General features: G+C 37.7%; 1 protein-coding gene across 8 annotated transcripts in view; it reads left to right on the plus strand.

The window, feature by feature from the left end:
- The window catches only part of LPP (LIM domain containing preferred translocation partner in lipoma), a 725,954-nt gene that overhangs the window by 580,561 nt on the left and 122,914 nt on the right, over nucleotides 1-22,479 (plus strand). For all 8 annotated transcript variants that reach the window (XM_012470875.3, XM_064366916.1, XM_021668859.2 and 5 more), the window contains one exon: nucleotides 18,301-18,470. In XM_012470875.3, the coding sequence (XP_012326298.2) occupies nucleotides 18,301-18,470 (170 nt within the window). The remainder of the gene's footprint in view (nucleotides 1-18,300; nucleotides 18,471-22,479) is intronic.

A 22,479-nucleotide genomic window follows, 5' to 3' on the forward strand; every position in this document is an offset into this window, starting at 1 on the left:
CATTCACTGGCCATCATTGTCTGAGTTTGTTGATACTAAGGTGTTATTTATAATGTGCCTTTTGTTTCTCAAGAATAAAGTTCACAGAAATCACCTGTAGTGTTATGCATGTATAGGGAAGGCCAGACTGTATCCCCTTCTGTACTGACAGACTCTATGTGGCAAGAAGGGATCCAGGTTGTCAATATGAGAGCTAATGTTGATGTCAACACAGACATCATCAAGTCAATTACTCTGGTTCCCTAGTTTATTAAATGGTGCTTTTGCAGTAGGGACCATGTTGCCTAATGGGCTCTGAACTTTAATTTGTTCATAATACAACCAATGAGTAAATGGTAAATGGATCTACTTGTGGACTTTAAAGTGTACTGTCTCTTATGTTTTAGGACTGCAAGAAAGCAGTATGTTTTATGCTCTGATATATTCATATTCTCTATTGGAGCATACCTATCCAAGCCCAATATCCTACATCAATTTTAATAAAGAGAAATTACATTTAATTGTGTCTCTATCCTTTCACATTAATCCATTATGAATATTTTATTCCACAGCATTAGAAAAATTACATTAACTTGTTAGTGAAGAACATTCTTTTATAAGAAGTGCTTTATATTTCAGAACCTCATAACTTACTTTAAATATTTCAGGCACAATAACTGGTAAGAAATGAAAAATAAACCTGAACTCATAGGGTAAGGGCCATTTAGAAGTCTTTTGTCTTCGGCTTGTGATCGTTCAGTTACACTTATTTGAAGTGCTCAGCAGGCTGTAAAACTCCTATCTTTCTGGAGTGATCCATAAGACATGACTTCATAATGAAACACCTAAGTTTTATTCTTATGAGTTGCAAAATGATTTTACACCAGGAAAAATAAAGAGTATAGGTTCTTTTTGTTTGTTTGTTTAACATCAAAGGTCAGGCACAAATTCTTATCTCCTGATAAAATGTAAAATTTCTTTGCTGATCCTCTGCCTATTCTAAGTTTCCATGACCATGCACAATTATTATTTTTAGCAAATAAGAAAATTTAAGGCAGAAACGTTAATAAGATATCTGTAGATGCCTTTTGGCAGGAGAAAATAAATAAAAAATCATCAGTGTGTTTTACTCATATGCACCATCCCCGACTTCTCACAAGAAATTAAAACACTAGTTTTTAAAATCTTCAGAGAGAAAATGAGTAAAGGAAGCACAATATTTTCCAAAACGTGTTATTTAAACTAAAACCATGACATTTATGAAAAAAAAATACAGTAGACCCTTCTTTGATACATTTGGGCCACTGAGGCAATCAAGGTTTCCTTTGAATTGGAGAGGGGAAGAGAAAGGGACATTATGTAATTTAAGTTTAAAACTTTTATCGTTGTGTCTGTCCTTGTGCCAGTACTCTGCTGTCTTGATTGCTATAGTGTTAGAGCAAATCTTGATATAGTCTAAGTTCTCCAAATTTGTTCCTCTTTATCAAAATTAGTTGGGACTGTTCTCCATCCATATAAATTTTATTTCCATACAAATTTTAGATTTGGCTCGTTAATTTATACCAATAAAGGATTTTGTTGTACATGTAAATTAAATTAGGGATGACTGACACGTTAACAATATTGTCTTTCAGTGCATGAACATGGTATATCTCTCCCTTTGCTTCAATTTTCTTTTTTAGTTCTCTCAGCAGTCTTTTTCATTATTATTGTAAAGGCCTTGCACATATTCTGGAACAAACACCTAAATGTAAAAGCTAAATCTACAAAACTTTTCCAAGAAAAGAAAATAATTTTTCCAACCTTAGATAGGCAGATACTTCTTAAAAAGTATACAAAAAACCCCCCACAAACCATAAAATAAAAAAAAAGATTAATTGGATTTTACAAAAACTCTAAAACTCGTTGTTTAAAAGACACATTAAAAATTGAAATAGCAAGTTTCATACAAGGAGAAAATATGTGCAAAGTATATGTATCTGACAAAGATCTTGTATCCAGAATATAGAAATGATTATTAAAACTCAAGAAGAAGATAAATAATGTAATTTAAAAACAATAGATTTGAAAATAGGCAATAGATTTGAACAGGCACTTCTCTAAAGCAAATACACAAATAACGAATAAACAAATGAAAAATTCTCAATATCTTGAGGCATTAAAGAAACAAAATAAGACCCTGTGAGGTATCTCTATATATTGATGAGAGTGGCTAAGATTAAAATTGCAAGTATTAGCTGAAAGACAGAGCAATTGAAATTCTCATACACTGTGGCCGAGGATATAACATGGTGCAGCCACTTTGGAAAACAGTTTGGTAGTGTCTTAAAAATAAAACATGTGTTCAACATATGACCCAGCAGTTCTCCTCCCTGATATTGACCCAAGTGAAATGAAACCTTTTTTTTCACACAAAGGCTTGTACACAAATGTTCATAGCAACTTTATTTATAATGGCCAAAAACTGGAAACAACCCAAATATTCACCAACAGGTGAAAGGACAAATTATGCTATATTTATACAATGAAAGATGACTCATCAGTAATAAAGAAATGATCTAATATGCACAACAACGTGGGAAAAACCGTAAAAACATGACGCTGAACAAAAGGAACTAGAACTACCCCCACCCCTGAAAAAGACTCCCTACCTTATAACTACATATTTACAAAATCCTAGAAAAGACAAAATTAATCTATACTGACAAAAAGCAATCAGTGGTTTTCTGAGGCTGGAATGGGGAAAGGATTGATTACAATGGGCACTGACAAAGCGGGAACCTTTTGCGGTGATGGAAATGTTTCAGATCTTAATAACAGTGGCAGTTACGAGGGCTTGTAAATGTATTGAAATTCATCAAAGTGTACCCTTAAAATGGTTTTACTTGCTGCATTTAGATTATACTTCAATCAAGTTGGTTTTAATAAAGAAAGAAAAAGTGTGTTTCACAAATCGGTCTGAAATATGGCCAAGGCGTATTTAAACGAGGGCTGTCAGCCTTGTGTTTGTGGCAAGTCATAGTGAGTAATGTCATAATGGATCCTCTACAACGTCCAGTTTGGGTTTCTTGAAGGACAACAAGAACTTGAAACAGTGTGACTGCATAGAACAGTGAAACAGTGTGAATGCATAGTGCTTTGATTTTTATGCATTTCTTTATCCTAATATTTTAAAGTTTGCTTAACCATACCTAATAGAACATTTCCCTTCTTTTCCTGAGTGAAATGTCTTCATAGAACTTTTCCAAAGCATTCTACTTAGATTTTATTTTAAGAAATTAAAACATCTTATTTTTATTAATTTGAATAATAATTGGTTAACTCCCATAATTACAATGACATGGTCATATAGTAGGAGCAGATTTGGGATCAAATGTAGCTGACTCTAATAGCAGGTGTAGCAGGAGGCACACAGCTGAGGGGATATTTGAAACGAAATTGAGGCCAGGTTCCACTTCACACTGTTCTGGGGTTAGGTGTGTCCACCCAGAGGAAGGGAATGCTTAGGCCTAAAAGGGCAAAAGTGTGTAGACATACTCAAGAGTAACGGAATAGCCAGGAACACCAGCCAAGCCATAAGCTCCAGTCTCTCTGTGTTACAGATGAAATCAAGAGTCTCTGTATGTTCCACCCAGAGGAAGAGACTCAGGCCTAAAAGGGCCAAAGTGTGCAGATATACTCAGAGTTCAAGAGTAGCCAGGAACACCAGCCAAGTCATAAGCTCCAGTCTCTCTGTGTTACAGATAAAATTGAGGGGGTAATCCAGGGAGTCTGTTGTTAAATGGAGGGCACATTGAGTTTCAACCATATTCCTATGATCAATCAATCAACCAACCAATGACGTGTACAAGTGGAAGTGATTTGTCATGGAATTTCAGAGCTAGAAGAAACCTTAAAAAGGCAGTGTACTTCAACTTCCTGCGAAGCTTGTGTCCCACCTACGGAACTCCCAACCACCCTGCTTGAATGTCTCGAAAGAGGAGGAAATTTAGAACAGACAAGATATGCAATGAATAGGCAAGTGGTAAGAGGGCAGTTTTCCCATCCTAATTTAAATTTTGATTCCTAGATTATTGAGCCTCAGATTGCTGTTTGCAATCTGGTCTGGTCAGTCTGGTTTGGCATGTGTCTTGTCTCTCTTTAGAATTTGATGATGTTTTAGGCTGTAAGGGGCATTCACATTGTAATAGAAATTGAATGATGTCAAACTTGCTTTATCACACTTTCTCTCTCAAGAATCTTTCTTGGTGAGTTTGATATTCTACTTATAGCTGCTGAAACTCCTCATAACCATACGCACAAACATACATTTCCATACAGTCATACATCCTCACAAACATATATACACAACTATTTACTTACACACATGTACACAAAGGCATATATCCACACACTTACATGCACAATGAGAGATGCATAGTAATAATTTTTCTACCACCCCCAGTTTTACTAGAAGCTATAGAAAATTTAAACTTTGTTATATTGGTCTTTGGAGTCATCCACAAAATCACCCAAAATGGGAATGCGGAAGCAGAGTTTTACCTTTCACTTTCTTTGCACCCATTGTGTCCTCTTGTACTGTGTATTTTGAAACAACTTCTGAATCTGTCCCCTCCCGCTAACTGCACTGCCAACTGCTGATATTACCTTTTGCAAACAAGTGTAATGAAGAGATCATATTCTTTAACATCAAGCAAACTAAGTTACAAATTTTAGCTCTGCACGTATTCATTGTGTGATCTTGGACAAGTTGTTTAACTATTCTGAGTCTCCTTGTCTTAATGTGCAGATAGAAGGTAATGCCTACCTGAAAGATAGGCATAGGAAAAGGTCAAGAAAACATTATTTTCATCCCCCATTGTTCTCCTTGCCTGAAATATTACAATGGCCGAACAACTGGCCTCCTAACCTCCTTTCCCCTCTTCAGTATTTTCTCTACATTATAGCTACAGATTTTGCTAAAATGTGTATATGATCATCCCCTTTTTCACTTGAAATCTTCTTGCCTATAGAATACGTTTTCTATTTCCTAGTCTCACACAGGCAATCATTTTTAGTCTGCCTTGGGCCCAGGACTCCAGTCTGATTTCCCTCCCATCCCTACCTGCCCTCTTGGTTCTGACTGTTCCACACAAGTTCATTCCTCTCTTCCTTTGTTATTGGCTTTTGCTTCACTTAGAATCCTCCCCCTTCCTGCTTCTCTACCCAGGAAAACTGTTCTCCCTATCCTTCACAACTCGAGTCTTTTTTCTCTTTTCTAAAGTTTTTTCTTATCATAATCCCTCCTTCAATTTGAGCCCATTTTCTAGAAAGAATTAATAGCTTTCTTATATGACTCTCATGGTATTTCTGTGTGGTTCTCTAACAGCTTTCATTTATTTTATATGGTAATTATAGATGTCCATTTGTTCTAGGGAAGGCAGGTGTCAGGTCTTACTCATCTTTATATTCTTGGTTTGACATACAGTGCGTGATGTCTAGCGAGCACTTGATATCTGTTTATTTTAATGTTTATGCCCTACGTTATCAATTACAAATATTAAAGATTGATAGGTGCTTTATAAATGTTAAATTGAGTTAATTATGTTCAATCTTACAGGAAGTTCTTTGGAGCATACTTTGAAAGCCTCTAATTCTGGTCCATACTCTAATTTCCAAAAGAGGGAACTAAGGCCCTTGGTGGTTAAATGCCCTTTCCAAGGTATACATGGTAATTATATGGTCTACATTTATTTTATGTGATAATTATAGATGTCCATTTGTTCTAGGGGTGGCATGGTATACATGGTAGAGATGGTAGAGCCATGTATACCTTGGAAACAGCATTGAACCACCATGGGCCTCATGGGGCTCTACACGTGGTAGAGCCGACCTATGTCTTCTGATTCTCATCCCATTGCTCTTTCAACTAGCCTGCATGTTCCCCTTTTCCCATGTCCCATGGGTAGCATCTTACACATTTAAGTTTTTTCGTGAATAATGATCTTCCCTTTTCTTTAAGATATACCATCCCTCCCAGTTGTATCACTTGCACCAGGCTAAATTATCCCTCAGTGTTTACACCCTTCACATATTTATAGACCATCATCATGGCACTCCCTGGTCACCCGTCAGCCTCCTAAAGTGTACCGATATGGTTTCTTTAATCTTTCCATACAGTCAGCATCTCTAGCCCCTTAATCATTTGTACCATTCTCTCTCTAATGCCTATAAGGAAACTGTTTGAATATAGTCCATATGGGAAAAATAACCCCAACATGTTGTAACAGGGGAAAGAAAAATACGCTGAATAGATGAAAGGAACAATCTACAGGTTAATTAGTAGTATGACCACAGATACATGCAGTTTTGTTTCAGAAATAAAGCAAGCTGTATTTGTTGTAACTATCTCTTCTTTGAACTTAACAGAATGCTGATAATGCCAAGCTGTGTTTACAGTCCAAATTTTTACTAAAGACTTTCAACTTTGCACTCTCCCTGTGTGGTATCTCTTGCCCAAGACAGAACTTCAAATAAAATCACATAGGAGTTGATACTGGAAACTCTTACTGAGGTTGCCTGTTTTTATGCAGTTTCTGTGGACTTACATGGTTTCTGGGAGCTCTTTACAAGCCTTAGTAAGGGAAAGTTCTTGACTTATCTCACTAGTTATTAGGGATTTGGATATTAGTCATCTTGTAAAAATTCAATGTGTTTACTAAATATATAATCTAAATATGGAAACTACATTAGTACAAGAGAAATCACCCAGAAATACTTCATTGGCATTAATAAAACATTACCTATTTGCCCAGTTTTTCTCATTTGTTTTATTTTATAACTTTTATAATGTGTCAATAAATTTGAGGTCTTGAAGGGCTGCCCAGAAATCACCACAGAGTAGATTTTCCTTACCCTCAACCTTAATCAAAATTTAGTTTGCATGTTTATCTTATAAAATTGATCTCATAATGAAAACTGAAGACTAGGACGGTCTTTAGAAAAACACTTGATTCAGTGCATTTATTTTACAAATGGGGGTCACAGAAGGAAAATTTGGCCAGCCTGGTACATGGCTTCCTAGGCAGTGTTTCATTTCCCAAAACTTTCATTGGTCCAGAAAGTGTACCTTCATTCCCAACCAAATCCTTCCTACAATACTCTCCGTGCCTTTTTTCTGCTGCTTGCTCTGATGATCTCACAGGTCTATAAACTCTTACAGGTAGAAATGTGATTTCTTGCTGTGTTCTTATTATAAAGCATTGCCATGCAACTGAGAAGTTATGAGAGCCGGTGGATTTTATTATAATGGAATTTAAACTTATCTACTTTAAAACCCAGTGATTCTGCTAATCTGGAGGTAGCAAGAAAGGACGACTGTTTTCTCCCTCACACAAAGTAAGATTGTGAAGGGGCTTATTCTCTGAATGAAAAAGGAGAGGAGAAAAGTAAGAACCTTCTAATGTTTTATTCAAATGTTAACAAAGAAAATCGAGAAACGTGTTTCCTTAAAATTGACACCATTTTTATCCCAAACATTCTGGTAAGTGATAGCAGATGACTGTGCAAGCTTCTGTAAAGAGAGGGGAATTTTTCCAGGAGCATAGTCCCAGTGGGAAGTATTACCTAAAAGTAATACACTAATCACTTTCAATCTTGCATATTTCCACATACTGTGTGCACACATACGTGTATTAATAACTGTTCCCTAGACGTCACTTCAGTGCTCAGAGAGCTCAGTGTTGCTATGCAAGTGTTGGAGATGGAATCAGATGCAGACTGCAGTTTAGCAATGAGAATTTTACAGAGATACAAGAATGGAAATGGCCTGAGGTCCTGCCTTCTGGGTCTCCCTGTGAGCTCGAATGTAACATCAGGTGTCAAGGATTTGTGGCCCCATCTGCCCATTCCACTGAGAATCTAAATGGCATCGCCTGTATTTGCGAGGCACTCATATCTTAAAAATCAATCTACTCATATCAGTCTTGCATTCCACCTTGTGGATTTTGTATGGAAATTTTTTAGAATGTCATCACTGGATGGAAGCCCCAGATATATAAGTACATCTGCTCCATTGTACAGGTGATTTTTATTAATATTAATAAGAAAATTTATTTTACAGCAATATATCTTAGAGGAAATCCTTACATTTTATTTGTATGTGTGTATACACACACACACACACACACACACACACACAAGTATATATATATTTATGTATCCTGCCAGTAATACTTGGAGGTGCCTAGGGCTGAGAGGTTCAGCAAGCCGAGATCACAACGCTGCACTCCAGCTTAGGTGATAGAGCAAGACTCCATCTCAAAAAACAACAACAACAAAAAAACATGTTGACTATCCAGAGAATCTGTTCCACGTGAACACTGTTTTTTTGTCTGCTTTCTTCTTTTGTGAAACAGGAAGGTAAGAGGGACACTAGAGAAAACCTAATGTTCTTTACAAAATGAGTCATTGTTCTCTATCTGCAAACTGTGGCTCCCATCCATGCCTTGGTATCAATATGATGATTACATGTTATATACATGGATTCCACCTCATTTGGAACATATTCTTTTGCCTGAACTCTGTTGGATCTGATCTAAGTTTACATAGTCTTAAGTCACACATTGAACCAGTTTTATAGGCCACTAAACCTTTTTAAGTTTTAGTATGTATATATAAATAAATAAATATATATATATATATATATATATATTTTTTTTTTTGGAAACAGAGTCTTGCTCTGTTGCCAGGTGCCAGGCTGGAGTGCAGTGGTGCGATCTCGGCTCACTGCAGCCTCTACCTCGCGGGTTCAAGCAATTCTCCTGCCTCAGCCTCCCGAGTAGCTGGGACTACAGGCGTGCACCACCATGACCAGCTAATTTTTGTATTTTTTTAGTAGAGACGGGGTTTCACCATGTTGGCCAGGATGGGCTCCATCTCTTGACCTCATGATCCGCCCTCCTCAGCCTCCCAAAGTGCTGGGATTATAGGCGTGAGCCACCGTGCCCGGCCAAAGTTTTAGTATTTTTATTGTTAAAATGAGAGTGATTATAAGCCTTGCTTTGCTGCCTCCAAAGACTATTGAGGGATCAAATGCATTGATAAATAAGATAAAGCACTAGACAAATATAAAGGATGCTTGTTGACTTCACAGGGGGAAGGCTATTCTATTGCTGGCTGCTGAAATACAGTAGCTTTAGAAACACCCTCTTGGGTTCCCTTATTGTCAGGTTTGTTCTCAAATAATCAGAATAAACTTGGAGATTTCCTACCACAAAAGCTTAAAGTACCAGGGCAAATTTGCCCTTTGAATGGACCTAAAGGAATTGCAAATTCCCACGAGAGAGATCATGGAGCAGATTCAAATCATAAGTCAAAAATAATTGTTGCAATAGCGATTCTAACTGTACTAGTAAATATTGATTTTTCTGTTAGTAGATCAATCATGAAATGAATTCTAAATATAGAAGACTAGATTAAAAATTAGGACTGAGAATGTGAAAATGTCTATGTGTAAAAATTAACTTCAAGAGAAATCTTGCTTTGGCCAAAAGAAATACTGCTGTTTCTGTCAGGAATGTTCTGTCACTTAATCAAGCTTCCTGCTTGGCTAGATAATTTTAGGAATTTTGGACTTTTAAAATAATAAGTCAGTTTAGAAAACTAGTTACGTGGATAGATTTCAAGTCAGACTGCCTAAGCCCCAGTTCCAGCTTCAATATTTAACTCTGTGGTTGTGGGCAAGGCACATAATGTCTTTATGCTGCCTTTTCGTCAACTATTATGGAGCTAAAGATAGAACCTACATCATAGAGTTGTTGGGGTGATTACATGAGATAATACAATTAAACACCTGGCACATAAAAAGTGCTGAATAAATATTGACTGTTATCATCACCCCAGGGTCTACAAATTTTTGTAGGGTTAGGATCAAAATTTTTACCACAGAATTCCATCAGTAAAATATTGATAAACGTAAATCTTAACTAACTGCCTCGGAGACATAGCGACCTCTATTTTCCACTCACTGACTGTCATCTTTAGAGAACAGTCCAAAGCATGCATCTTTCTGTTCTAGTTGTTGTGAGCTCTTTATTTTGACGTTGAACTATACCTCCTATAGTTTGGAGAAAGAAGTAGGTCTCATGCTGGACGCCTTCTAGATGTTACCTTCTCCGAATTGTATAGCCAAGTATTTAAGGCAGTTATGATCATCTCCTTCTTAGAGAAGCCTAGGAAAGGTTACCGCAGTACTTGGCACAGAATAGAAACTAAATAAATGCCTTGTTGAGGGATTGACAGAATGGCTGGATAAGTGACTCAGCTAAGACCACTTACCTAGTGAGTGTACCTACTCACCTGCTTGTTTTGAAGACAAGGAAATTCCGGCTCAGGAAATTTAGGAACTGTGACCAGGCTACCAGTAGCTAGTAACAAAGGCAAGAATTGCACATCTGATTTTCTTTACACAATGTTATATCTAACTTTGTTCAAAAGATACCATGTATTATACTCTAAACTGCAAAGCAGTGTTATTTTTGTTTTGTTTGTTGGTGGTGGTATTTTTGTTTTGTTTTTGCTGCTTTTCCTGAGATGGGAAGTTGTTATAAAAAAGTTACTGTCATGACTATTTGTGTAGATGTTATTAGTTTGGTGAAGGTTGGGAACAGGGTATATGGTGCCCAACTCACAGCCCCTCTCAACCTAATATTGAAGTTGCAGTTTCCTAGAATGTAGCTCCTGGGCCATTTACCACTAGCCACCACTGCCTTCTAATACCCCAGGACAAACTGCTCTTTGTGGAACACAGAAGCACACAGTTCTTGTTACAGCAATGGTTCTCACACTCACATTCCTGGTGGGAAGCTAAAGTTGAGGGATACACATCATCACCTGTCCTGATTCCCCACCTGTGTAGATCATGACTTTCACTAAGATCCCCTGAAGCTTGTGGGGGTGGAGAAGTGATACTGGACCGGCCCTTCCTCTTTAGCTGCAGGCGTTAATGGGTTCTGCTCCTAAACAATACCCCTAACATCAGAGCTGTGATTGAGTAATATACAGAGAAATATGTGCTGATTGAGAAAATGGGCTTTACAAGTCAGACCTGGTTCCAATCTCAGCCCCACTACATTCTACCTTTGAGACTTTGGTTAGGTGATGAAACCGCAGGTTTCTTATTTAAAAGGAGAATAATTGGTTGATAAAACTAAACGAAAGAATGTATTGTGCAGTGTTTGGGGCAGTACTTGGCACAGACAAAAATGCATAATAATTTTCTATTTTTTGTTAGGCTCCTTCACAATACATATATTTACATCAGTAGAACATGCTTGCTTTTGCAACCTTATGTGGGACTCCCCCTCCTAACTTACCACCTCACCTGAAGGTCTAAGCTAAGCAAATAACTATCTATAAATGAATCACATCGTGGTTAGACTTTATAACAACTTCCCCTTCCAGGGAGATCACAGCCTTGACTTCATCTCATCTGGTTTGCTGCCCAGGCCTTTATCCACTCATTCCTGAACTCCTCTCCCCGACAACCTTGGGGTTTTGGCTGGTTGCTTGTGTTTTTGGTTTTTTGTTGTTGTTGTTTGTTTTGTTTTTTACTTTAGCTTAATTTCTCTTTTTGGACTAAGATGTTAAAATGTTTCTTAATTTGACTGTCTCTGAAAGTGTTTTATGTCTACACTCATCCTAGTGGCAGTCTTTGATCCTTTTCTCGTTGAGAGTGTTTGTGGGTGTGTGTGTGTGTGTGTATGTGTGTGTAGAGGGAAAAACAAGAGGGAGGGGAGCAGACATCACAGCTACCTTTTCCCCACTATCCACATACTTGTTGAACCTGAAAACCTCTCTACAGAATCAGATATACATAAGCACAGTGGCGGAACTACATGTGTCCTACAGTCCTGCTTTTAATATGATAAAAACTCTTGTATTCACAAAGTTAAGTGGCAGTAACCATAGGAGACTGGATATTGCTACATTATTTAAAGACAGAGTCCCAAGAAAATAGTGAGAACTCAGTTTGATGTATAATGTGATAAGTGATACCTTACTTTACGTGGCTATCAGTTGACATTCTTTGTGCATTCTGTATTGTCTAAGGCTACAGCAATGCCATATGATAAATTCATCAGCAACCTAAAAGAAGCCTGTTCTATCGGACTGCTTCCAATTAATATAAGTAAACCGCTTTCTCTGGCTCAATGCTACCAAAATATTTTATGAGAAAATTTAGCTGATTCTGCTCATGTATATTTTCAATGGATGGAAAGCCACTACAAACTTTTCAAACTAAAATATAAAGACAGCATTAGGGAGAATACTCTCGTTGGTGAAAAACAACATGTATTATGATGCCTTAGGAATTTCTTTTTTTCAGCCAACTCGTGGTCGAGCAGTCTGTCCCCAAACTGTTTTGCATGCAGATGAAACATGTTTGGACGATACTTGTCAGCTTTTATTCTGACAAGCAGGACAGAAATAGGCATCCCCTGGAACACTGAGCCTGACTTGACTCAATATAGAATCACCTGAGAGTTTTAACAGTTTCTCTCTTGCAATATCCCACCCCCAGTCCAATGTAGTCAGAATCTTTGGAGTTGGGACCCAGGGATAGTATTTTTTTAGATTTCCCAGATGATTGCAATATACAGGTTAAGACTGAGAGTCACTGTCCTAGAATATAAGCAGTTTAAGAAACAAGTTGTCCATTATTGCATGCCTCGATATGCCAGAGTCCATGAAATAAAAGCTTTGGTGATAAGAAAATGCCACCATCCTAGAACCTCCAGTTAACGTCATATGTGCCTGTCACATAAAGAATGCAAACTCATTCTGTTATCTTTTTGTGCCTTCAGTGGAAGATAATTTTTGAATCAGCTTAATGGAAACTGTGCTTCAGGAAAATAACTTCAGTGGCCATATGTAGGATAAATTGGAGCAGGTTTTGTTTCTAGGAATACGTTGCCATCATTTCACTACCCTTATATAATTTTATTGATTCAACTTTTAGAACAAGACTTTTTTCAGAATATATTGAAGAATGTGCTTAATGGGAATACTGATATATCATACAATTGGCATATAAATCTTCAGTTCATTATCATATTTAAAGGTACAATATTAATTTTGCTTGTGCCTGAAATGTCTATTACAATTCAAGTAGCAAGAAAGACATGAAGACAAATATGATCTAACTTGATGTCTCCACATCTTTATTACTTTACATTTGATGTTGAATGACAGGCAAGTTTGGGAGTATGTCGTCCACCGTCACCATGACATCAACTTTGAAAATGGCTATGGACAGCTTTGGTTCTGCCTCAAAAATAAGCAGTGCTTGCAAAAGAGGGTCTGGGGCCTATTTTGTCAATTGTGTAGTGATCACAGGAAAAACATTTTTAAATACAAAGTTTATTTTGCCATTATGAAACAAACAAATTCATATTACCAAAAGAGAAAATAAATATGATACTGGTGCAGTGGTTCATGCCTGTGATCCTGGCACCTTGGGAGGCCAAGGTAGGAGGATTGCATGATCCCAGGAGTTCGAGACCAGCCTGGGAAACAAAACAAGTCCCTGTCTCTACAGAAAAAAAAAAAATTTTAATGGCTGGATGTGGTGGCTTATGCCTGTAATCCCAGGGATTTGGGAGGCTGAGGTGGGCAGATCACCTGAGGTCAGGAGTTCAAGACCAGCCTGGCCAACATGGTGAAACTATATCTCTACTAAAAATACAAAAACTAGCAGGACGTGGTGGCACATGCCTGTAATCCCAGCTACTTGGGAGGCTGAGGCAGGAGAATTGCTTGAACCTGGAAAGTGAGGGTTGCAGTGAGCCAAGATCATGCCACTGCACTCCAGCCTGGGCAACAGAGCGAGACCCTGTCCCAAAATAAATAAATAAATAAAGATTTGCTAGACATGGTGGCATGTGCCTGTAGTTCCAGCTACTGGTGGTGGGCGCTAAGGGAAGAGGGTCATGGAGCCCAGGAGTTCAAGAGTGTAGTGAGCCATGATCGTACTACTGCGCTGCAGCCTGGGCAACAGAGTGAGATCCTGTCTCTCAAAAACTTAATTAATTAATTAAAAAAAACTTGAAAACCCATATCACACTATTCTACTTCCCTTGTTCAACCTGTAGATTTTCCTGGAATGCCACCCTTCACCCATGCCATCCCTAAAAATGACTTGTTTAATTTCTCACTTTTCAGATTAGCTCCATTATTAAGACTTGTGTAGAGCCTTTCTGTGGGTAAGAGGAAGTAAATCAGAGATATCAGAACAATCAGGAAGCCATTGCAATAGCCCTGGAAAGGAAACATGATTAGGTAGTAGGCGTGTGGTGGAAAGCAGGCGTTTCCGAGACATTGCTGAGGTTGCTATAGATGGGAGAGCGGAGGTAGAGGATAAGAATAATTGATGGCTCAATCTAGAGTCAGTACAAAGCGATGTAGAAAATAAGTAATAACATATAAACACCCCTTTTTGCTTTGTTTGGAAATCTTAATTCACTGACAAAGTTCTCCGTAGGCCGCCGGCCCTCTGCCATTGCATCTTTTGACTGTGCTCAGCATTGCCAGCAAGCTCTTCACACCATCCCTGGGTCTGAGATAATCAACTGTGTTTCCTTCATGCTCTGATGCCTCAAAGTTTGGTACTATCCTCCTGGCTTGTTTAAAAGTGCCGAGATACTTGTCTAAAAGATGGGCGTTAAGATCGTGGTGTGCTTTTAATAATGTGTGGTGTAAGTCCCTCTAGAGGCGAGGATACACTATGCTTGAGTAACTTTCTCTTCATTCTGAATCTTTCCCTAAAGGACATAGTTTGTAAATGTTTGTTCATGTGAAAAGGGAATATTCAGGTACCTTTCCTGTTCTGCTGATGTGAGGGGCTATTTTTATTTTTTGTTCCTTGCGCTTTTTCTGTACTTGTGATTCAAAGGTGCCAGACTGATTTCCCTCAAGGCCGGTGTCCCCAGTGTATCCCAAGAATAGAAAAAGTAATGAGAGGCAGCAGAGCTGGCCGCGTTCTAGTCCAGCATATTAGGCTGTCCCACTCTGGAGGAATATTCTCCAAGGCATCAAATAGAAGATTGCTCCTTAGGAATACCGTCCATCTGTTTTCATAGCTGGGAAGATAAACCATGAGATGCCATCACACAGCCACTGCAGTGTTTCAGTATACAAGCCATAGTCACTCATTCTCTCTGTGAGGGAAAACTAGAATGCTTTTCCCTCTTCCACCTTTACCTGTCAAATTCCATCCTTGAAGTTTGGGCTCAAATGCTTCTTTCTCCACAAAACCTTCCCTGAGCCCCTCTGAATGTGGTTTTCCTCCCACATTCCATAACACTTTCTTCTAAGACGTGTTGCATGCTTTGCCATGTGACTATTGCATGTAGGTAGTCTTGACTGTGAGAGGCACTGACATTGTCCAATTCATTTTTGTTTATCACCGAGAATCAGAACATGGTTGTCGGCCAGAGTAGATACTTGAGGTTGAATAGATTGACCGTATCAAAGCTTATCTTTTCAGCCTGACCTTTAAGGCTTTGCTCTGGCTGTTCCCTCTAAATCAGTGATTGAAGTTCACTCCCAGATCCGCATGGGTAGCTATCAAACTCTCCATAAGACATGTAGGCTCAGGTTCTTGGATTCCAGATATTACACTTTGGGCATCATAGTCTCAATCAAAATTGCTACTTTTAGCTGCTTAGTAGACTGCCATGACCAATAGTTTAATATTTAATGTGAACTACTCTTGGAAGGGGTAAAGTGTGGTCCACAGATCCCTCATGGCTCCTCGTGCGCTATATCGTGAATCTGCTTGACACCTAGAAAGGGAAAGAGTAATATAGAAAAATAATTTTGTTGACCTCTCTACATTTAACAAATGTGAAATATAAAATTACAGCTTTCACAGGAATCTAATATGCTTTTAATAGTCGTATGGATTGGCAATCCATTTACTCCTAATCCCCAATTCGTTTTTTGTAAAGAAATGTTGTCAAAGGGTGGCATGAAGCTGATAGAATTTAAGCATCATTTTCAAACATAGCACAGTTTTGTGTGTGTAGTTTTGGTTTGTTTTTTTTTCTTCAGAATAATTTCAAAAATAGTGCCATATGAAACAGCTTTGTTACTGTTGGCAGGAAGGTCCAAAATGTCAAGGCCATCTTTTATCTTATAATAAAAACAGGTACAAGTTCACATTTGAAGCCTGCCACAGACAAATGCTATACACAATTTTTTCATCAAATATCAAGACTTTTAATAATATCAACTGTAGTGGTGTATCAAGTGTAGTATCAAGTCTTTATAATAATATCAACTGTAGTAGTGGCAGCTCAGTTTCCAATACTTAAACTCTTTTTCCAGCACTTTTGGGGTTTGTTGTTGTTGTTGTTGTTGAGACAGAGTATCGCTCTTTCGCCCAGCCTGGAGTGCAGTGGCACGACCTCAGCTCGCTGCAACCTCTGCCTCCCAGGTTCGAGCGATTCTCCTGCCTCATCCTCCCGAGTAGCTGGGGTTACAGGTAGGCACCACCATGCTCAGCTAGTTTTCGTATTTTTCATAGAGACAGGGTTTCACCATGTTAACCAGGCTGGTCTTGAACTCCTGATCTCAGGTGATCTGCCACCTTGGCCTCCCAAAGTACTGGGATTGCAGGCATGAGCCACTGCATCTGGCCTTCATATTTCTTATTCCTTAGGAAAAAAAAATACTAAGATGCATACTTTGGGTTATTTTTAAAGACACATTCAATTCCCACAACATGATATAAAGAAATACTTTTCAGGGCCACAACTGGAGAGAATTAGACATACATTTACCTTTTTTCTCTCAAGTTGAAACATCTAGCCCTCTCATGTTTGAGTGTGAAATGGTTGTCAATCCAATACGATGGAGTGCTGAAAGCAGTCTTCAGTGAGAAGTCTCTCCATAATGCTCCCTAACGTCAGATCTGTATTAATCCAGATGCACAGAACTGGGAATAGGCAATATAGCATTGTGGTTAAGAGCATGGATACTGAAGCTAGACTGCTCAGGCTGGGGGTGAGTTAGCCGTTTCTGTGACTCTGTTTCCTCATCTGTAAATAGGCATAATAACAGTACCTGCATATAGATTGTTGTGAATATGAAATAAGTTAATATATCTAAAGCCACTAGAAAAATATCTGACATGCGAGAAGCACTATGTTTGCTGTACCTTACCTATCAAAGCCCACAGCTTCTGACTGACATTCCCAATGTTCTGTAATTATTAGACAGGACTTTTTTTAACTTAGCAGAAACAACGACTAAGAAGGGAAACTAGATGTAGACATGGCGTCCGGCTCAAGATTCCCATGATGAAGCCAGATAGAGATAGGAATGGCAACCAGCATAATGCCTCTCGCTGACATAAATATTTGTTTGAAATAATATTTTATTGTTATCATTTAAAGCTTACTGAAAATTTTAAGAACTGAAACCTGATGTCCATATGTAGGCCAGATGCCACATTAATCAATTTAAGAATGCTGGAGCTATGCAGAACGTTGCATGAACAATGAGAACTGCGGCCCTGAGAGACTCGAAACCCTACAGTATATGAAACTATTGCAGGATGTGGGGATGTTCAAGGGAATAACAGACGTGGAAGCAATGCTCACTGAATTTTGATATCTTAAAGGGTGTCAAGTCCAAGAGAGAGGTTTGTTTCACGAGGTCATAGAAGATAGAACTAGAACAATGGGGTAAGCAGTTAGAATGAGGAAGCATTATGGCTCAGTAGGAGAAAGAACCTTTTAGTCATCAAAGCGATCTAGAAATTAAAGGACTGGCTTGTGATCTGCCTGTCGTGGAGGACTGGCTGCAGAGGTTTTACAAACAGGGCTTTTGTGAAAGGAACTAAAATTTGAGTTTGGACTCAATTATCTTATATTCTAACTGGATGCGTAGAATCTCCAAGAAGAAAGGCTTTTCTGTACTGTTTTCTAGACTGTGCCTTCCACTCCCAACGTCCTGAGTCATGTTCCTTTTATACTTGCATGTGAGATTAGAGTGAGAGCACTGGCCTCAAAGCCAGAGACTGGGTTCTACTGTTCCTTTCTGTAAGAACTTAGGCTAGGAGACACAGTCTCCTCAACTGATTAATGTAAAATCCCCACCATGCTAATCTTGCAGAGGATTGGGGTGCCTGTGCCAGTGATCTTGCTAGTGTTAATGACGGCAGGACTGGGGGTTCTATTGCTGCTGACGTGATGAATCTGCTGTCTCCTCCACTTCGGCTTTAGCAGGACTAAAGTGTTCTTAAGTGTGTTCTTATCAAACCTTTTTTTTTTTCAGGCCGCTGTGCTCGCTGTGGAGAAAACGTTGTTGGAGAAGGTACAGGATGCACTGCCATGGACCAGGTCTTCCACGTGGATTGTTTTACCTGCATCATCTGCAACAACAAGCTCCGAGGACAGCCATTCTATGCTGTGGAGAAGAAAGCATACTGCGAGCCCTGCTACATTGTAAGTTCCAGATTTGTTTCTCAAGTGCTTTGCAAAGATGTCTTCTGTGGCTGAATGCCAGTCACTCCAGATAGAATATAGCCATCAAATCTTTACTTCTTCCTAGACTTCAAAATGTGTGTGTGTGTGTCTGTGTGTGTGTGCGCGTGTGTGTGCGTGCGTGCATGTGTGCGTGTGTGTGTGTGTCTGTGTGTGTCTGTGTGTATAAATTGGCATATTGTAATTTTTTCCACATATCCCTCATTTATATGAGGTCAGAAAAGTATATTAGGGTGGGACTGCCATTTAGAAGATCATCAGCCCGTGGCTTTTAAGCATGTATGTACAAGTTAAAATTGTCTTCCTTGAAGCATCAGAAAGCTTCCCAAGTAGCTGAGTCACACGTCTTATAAGATCTTACCCTGCATTTCAAGTTGCAGTATTTTCAGGGAAACTTTACAGAATCTCTGGACTTGTCAGTCCTCTTCCAAAATACTGGACTCTTTGAGTCACTTTTATCTACCAAAATGTTTCTTACCCCTCTTATCGAGCAGGTTTTTAATGATGCAAACAGAGGAACTGTTTATTATAAGGCACCTTAAGGAGAAATGAACAGTAATGTCGAATGAGCTTATCATTGTTTTCTTTTATTACAGAACACAAAACTATTTCTTAATAATATACCCGGGTAACTAAAAAATTCTCAGTCGTGTTACCTTAGTGTTTTGCAATGCTGCTTACTTAATCTACCTGTTAAACTATCCTCTGATAGGGCAATTTGATGAATAGAAACTTTTATCATCTAATGTAAATTTCTTTGCTATTCTTCAGCATGATTTTAATCTTTGTTTAACACATGTTGATGGGAAAAGTAGTGTGATTGTTTGTTTGTTTGTTTTGCAAACCCACAAATCAGGCATGGTTTGGCCCTCAGTGCCCCGGAATTTCAACATAAAATAAACCTTGGGTACAAGGTATTGGGAGTCATACTTTGCTTTGCAAAGTTCACATTTACTGAAGAAGTTTTTGGCCTGGTTAGTATTTTCCTATAACTTGGCAGCTGTAACTCATTGTAACCTTGGGGTCTGTAGCACAGATCTGAAAGTTTATTAAGATTAGGGCTTTGTAGGATTAAATATGGGTTTTCATCTCTTTTAGGTTCAATTTTATTTCATTTTCTTTCAAAAGGTGACTTAAACACATGTAAAGCCATACAATGATAGAGCTGGAAAAAAAAATCTTAAAATAATTTGCATAATTACTCTCTTTAGCAATGAGAATGCCAAGACATCGAGAGGAGGAAAGTGACTTCGTATGACCTATCATTAGTGTCAGAACCAAGGCTACATTCAGTTATTCACACTCCACAGTCCTATATTCTTTGCAGATGCTACATGGTTTTAGTTTTCCTAAATATAAAAATAAAGTAATATGCCATTGATCTGGAAGGAGAGATTATGCATAAGAGTAAGTCTAGTAAACAAAAGCTTAAAATCTTTATTGAAAAAAGAAAGACATTACATAATTCCTTGCCTTTTTAAACAGACCAAACAGAGTGTCATTCACAATGAGTTGGGACCACGTCTGTGAAATTATTTGTTGCCATGACCCCGAAGGTAGTGATGTTGGCAGAGTGTGTAGAGGCACCCAGTGGCATCTTTACACCAAGTAAAACAAACTGTTGTGGTTTTTTTTATAGCTCTTGTGTCCATTTTTTGTCCCTTTTTGACTCCGTTGTTGATTTATGCTATTTTAATGATGCTCCTGTGGCAGCCTTCTTTAGCTCTTGTTAGCTAGAAATCATACAGTATTGGGAAATAATGTAATAGGGTGGGAGGAACATGAGTTTGAATTTGGTTCCATCACTTAATGCTTCATCTCCTTGGGAAAGTTATTTACTCTAAGTATCAGTTTCCTCATCTATATAATGGGGATGATGGCAGTTATTTTCCCCAAAGGCTATTGAAGAAGAAATGAGATGATCCTTGTAAAGCACACTTGGCCTCTTCAGGAAAAGTAGTGGAATAAATGGTATTCTGGGATTAACTTTAATATAAAGTTTCTGGACCTGTTTAATATTTCTGAATGTGGGAACCTTACCTGTGCAATGAAATTCACTGTCCATAAAGAAATTATAACCTTTCAGACAGACTCCTCTCCCATTTTTAAATGTTTGCTTGCTTTTCTGAGTGTGTAATAAGACTGGAGAATGTCTAATCTGACTAAATAATAGGTTTCTATAGTGTGTGGGCTCAAGTTTCTATCTCCATTCCAGGCATAGGATGGGTCTCTGCGATTCTGTAGGATGCCAGCCCTTTATTCTTTGGTTTGCTGTTACTATACTATGCTTATGACAGGGAAAACTATCTGGGAGATATTTAATCACATACTTGGAAGAGCTGAGTGAATTCAAATAATGGAAATTCTAACCATTTTTTTTTACTTCTTTTCCTCATAAGAACATTTAATCACAGTTTTCCTTTAATGAGATCTATTTGTGGTGACTCTAAAATGTAATTTAATTCTTATGAGAATTTTCAGTTAAGCTTTACTCAAAGACCCTTGTTCAGTATTGATTTCAGTTCATCACAGCCCTCAAGCCCTCAGATGGATGTATCAGAACTTTAATTTTTTCTAAACTTTTTAAGTCCAGTAAGCTGCATACTAGAAGTGTAAAGAGGTTGAGGAAACTGAGCAAATAAAATAAAGCAAATTTGCTTTGAAGATTGAGTTTGCATTAAGGAGAATCCTCGAACTGTGTGTCACTCTTGAAACCGAAGGCCTTAGAACAGGAAGCATTTTCTGTGTGATCCAGCAAAATTGCCTTTGGTTACACTGTTGAAAACGGATGTCTAAAAGGTATTTTATACAAACCAGAGCAAACCTAGCTCTTGGCCATCACTCAGTGTGGCTGTCTTTCTTTTTTTCATTATTGATGGAATGAGAATATTCAAGACAGTGGCTTACTGTATAAGGACCATCATGTTTGATGCTCTGAGTTCAGAAATGAGAGCAGTCTAGTATAAATTAAATTTACTTCTGCCTAAGTTGGTTGTTGATCAACTTAGGATCCTATTTAAATTACATATTTACATGATATTGAGGGAAAATGCACCAATAATGTCTTCAGCTTTGGTTCAGTGATTTTTAATATTTTCCTGTGTTTTATTGAGTTTGTTCTTAATCCTTATGCTTAAGTAGGTATGAATAAGCTAATCTGATTCAGTCAAGCATTGCAATTCTCTTTAATCATTTTACATATTTTGTTTTCTTTTTTTTATTAACCTAATACAAATGTTCATAACACACTTCATTTTAAAACTGTTTGTCAATCAAAAGGTATTGTGTGTTTTCCAAACTTTTAGAATTATATATAACATGCCTATAGATAGTTGAATACAATTTTTATTTTTTATTTTGAATCATATCCTTAACATAAATTCTTTGATTTATATTACCAAATCAAATTTAATCTGGAGGACTTTTGCGTTACCTTGCTAGATTTCTTTAGAAATATTTTTCTAATTTACAGAACCATCAAAATAATGAAACCATATGTTAAATTGCAACCTATCCCCTATGGGAGAAGTTTATTTATATTTTCTGAATTAACATAATAAGCACATTGTGTCATAGTTATTTTAAGTTTGTGTAATTATTAGCAAAATCAATGAGATGCTTTTCTTCTCTAATGATATGTCTCTTGAAAGCCTAGTTTTGGTTATTCTTATAGATTTGAATATGTAAACAGATTAAAATAAAGATTACTAAAACTTCGTTGGGAAGTGACATAAATAGAATGTATTTATCCTAATTCTAACTCTCCTGGTGTGACCTTGGGTAAGTCATTTAGCTTCTGAGTATTGGTGTCCTCATTTACTAAAAGGAAATATTAATTCATTCCTTGTCTTCAAAGATAAGGAATAAGCAGTTGTGATATTTTATATACTTGAAATTGTTTACTAATATAAGTGCTTAATCTGATTAATAGCACTTTTATCATTTTTTTTCTTTTGTTATAATGTGATAC

Source organism: Aotus nancymaae, unplaced genomic scaffold (assembly GCF_030222135.1).
Source record: "Aotus nancymaae isolate 86718 unplaced genomic scaffold, 86718_ANA_hifiasm-v0.15.2.pri h1tg000067l, whole genome shotgun sequence".
NCBI lineage: Eukaryota > Metazoa > Chordata > Mammalia > Primates > Aotidae > Aotus > Aotus nancymaae.